General features: G+C 24.2%; 1 protein-coding gene across 1 annotated transcript in view; it reads left to right on the forward strand. All coding sequences in view use genetic code 6, as the record gives it.

Moving 5' to 3' along the window:
• Positions 1–337: 337 nt before the first annotated feature.
• TTHERM_01508170 (helicase carboxy-terminal domain protein) overlaps positions 338–2540 on the forward strand; it is a gene marked incomplete at both ends in the record, with an annotated part of 7424 nt that continues 5221 nt past the window's right edge. Inside the window, 3 exons of the mRNA XM_001015169.3 lie at positions 338–1409; positions 1459–1545; positions 1636–2454. Of these exons, the coding sequence (XP_001015169.3) occupies positions 338–1409; positions 1459–1545; positions 1636–2454 (1978 nt within the window). The remainder of the gene's footprint in view (positions 1410–1458; positions 1546–1635; positions 2455–2540) is intronic.

Genomic DNA, 2540 nt, shown 5'->3' on the forward strand with positions numbered 1-2540 from the left:
AATATCCTAAAAAGTATTTACTATTTCAACAATTAAATATATTATCATCCATTTATAGTGCTCAGTTTTAAAATGCTCTCTATTCTCTTTTTGTATGAAAAATTAAGGGATTTATCAATAAGAAAGCTTGAATTATGGTTTTATATATTTACCAATTAATTCTGAATATAAAAACATTCAAAAATCATCTTATTAAACCCCATTAATTGCATTTTAAATCATTAAAATCTAAATATTCTAATTTATCAAATATTTGATTTAAATACAAACAATTTTTACCATTATTTAATATCTTAATACATAAATAAAATTAAATTAAACAAAAAACTAAAAGAAAATGGAGCTAGACTATTCAAGCAATGATGAAGAAGATATTTAATTTGATAACTAAATTTCAAGACAGTAAGTAGGTTAACAAATGAGATTTGTTCATGAAGACAAACTAAAGAACTTTTGCTTAGATGATAACATATTACTATTGCTAAAATTCTTAAATGAAAAATATCCAGATGTAGAATGTATGACTCTTTTTAATCTCATAAATGAATAAATGATGTTAGAAAGTGAATCTACTATAAGATAAATATAACCATTATATTAAGCAACCCTACAAGAGTATAAAAATTAAAAATTTGAAAAAGCATAAATAGAAATCAGTAGATTGTTTAGAGCGATTAATCCTTTGAACTTCCAAAAAATATGTGATGAGGTAAGTGAATCCTACAATTCTAGTAAAGAAATGAATAACTTGGAGGTTGTTATGAATTTTGGAAACACAGGGGTTGGAAAGAGTACTTTCATTCACTACTTAGCAGGATCAAAAATTAATAAGACAATCAATAAAGAAGGGCTAAATCACTGGGAGCCCACTAATCCTTTATACAAAGCTTTAGATCGCGTTATTTCTAAACCAGATGCCAAATCAGAAACAAAGTTTGTCACTCTTGTTAAAATCAAACCTTCAGACTAAGAAGGAAATGAGTTTGGTGATGATGATGAAATTAACTTATGCGATACTCCTGGTTTTTTGGATTCAGAAGGATTAGAAGCAGAGATTTCAAATCTAACTGGAATTCATAAATGTATTTCAGTTTGCAAGAGCATAAAACCTATTGTGTTAGTTAGTGAAGAAGAAATCTCTAATAGAAGTTAAGGAATAAAAAATCTAGCAAACGTTATTAAAAAAATGGTGAATCCTACATAAAATTTTCAATAAATAATTGGAAAATTCTTATTTGTCTTCTGTAAATTTTAAAATGAGAATAATAAGTAGCAACTTCACAATAAACTCAAAAATATTTACAAAAATTTAAATGATGATTAAAAAAAAGATTAAGAATTTTAATATGTGCTTAAAACTATGTTATAATAAACTTAAGATGAAAAAAACATAGTTTTCTTTGATCTCAGTATAAATGGATATGATGTTCATATAAAGGCATATTAAAAATAAATAAGCTATTCAAATGCCAAAGGAAGCTTTTACTTGCTTTTTTACATCTGAAGCAGAAACTTCCATTTCTCAGTAGTTAAAATAAGATCAAAGTAGAATACAAACAGCTTTAAAAAAAAGAAATTTTATACTCATTTTTAAAAAGCTTACTTAGTTAAATTTATTAAAAAAATATATACCAGATTTATCATCTATAACTAATTAATGGGAATAAAATGTTACTTTAGTTGATGAATACATAAATAGCGAAATTTAAAATGTAGATTTATTTATTGACCAAATTATTAATCTCAAGAAGATAGATGAATAATAAGTAACTAACTTTTTAAATACTAAATTAGAACTTTCTAAAATAGATATTTTATATGAACTTTTACCTTAAGCTGAAAATTTGGTGAAAAAATTAAATGGAGCATTATAAAGAGCTATTGCAGCACTACTTGAAAATGTGAAGTTGGAATTGATTTCATACAAATAAAATAATGTAAATGAATATTACTAGAAGCTGTTATTTTTATCAGATGTGATTAAAGATGAAAAATCCATTCATTTATTTATTGCTTAAGTGATGGAGAACATTTCAAACCAAATGAAAAAGTCAGAAATCTTTTTGTAACAAGACAACTTTGTTGGTTTTTTCGATGAGATGCAATAAATTATCAACTATATAGAGAGTTGCCCATTTTTACCTGCTAATCATGTTAAAGATTAAATTGTTAAGACTTTTGATTCGGTTATTTAAGTTATAGAAAACTTAAAGCAGACAATCTTTGATAAAATAAAATAATTAACAGCAAAGACAATTGAATAACATAAAACAGATATACAAAATGCTAAAGAAAAAATTCAATTTATTCTCTAAGAATTCAAAAAATCTAAATTAAATGATGAAATTTGTAAAGAAAAGATAAATATTTTTTAAAATTAATACAGAGAACAAATAGAAAGAGAATACTAAACTCTTGAGGAAAAAATCAAAGCTGTGATAAACGAGGATTCAAGTGATCTGTAAGGACTAAAATAAAGATTTATTTAACTTTAACTATTTTCTAAGTTTTAATCTAAACTTGAGTAACAATTTACAAGT

The sequence above is a fragment of the Tetrahymena thermophila genome (assembly GCF_000189635.1).
Source record: "Tetrahymena thermophila SB210 genomic scaffold scf_8254655, whole genome shotgun sequence".
NCBI classification, from domain to species: domain Eukaryota; phylum Ciliophora; class Oligohymenophorea; order Hymenostomatida; family Tetrahymenidae; genus Tetrahymena; species Tetrahymena thermophila.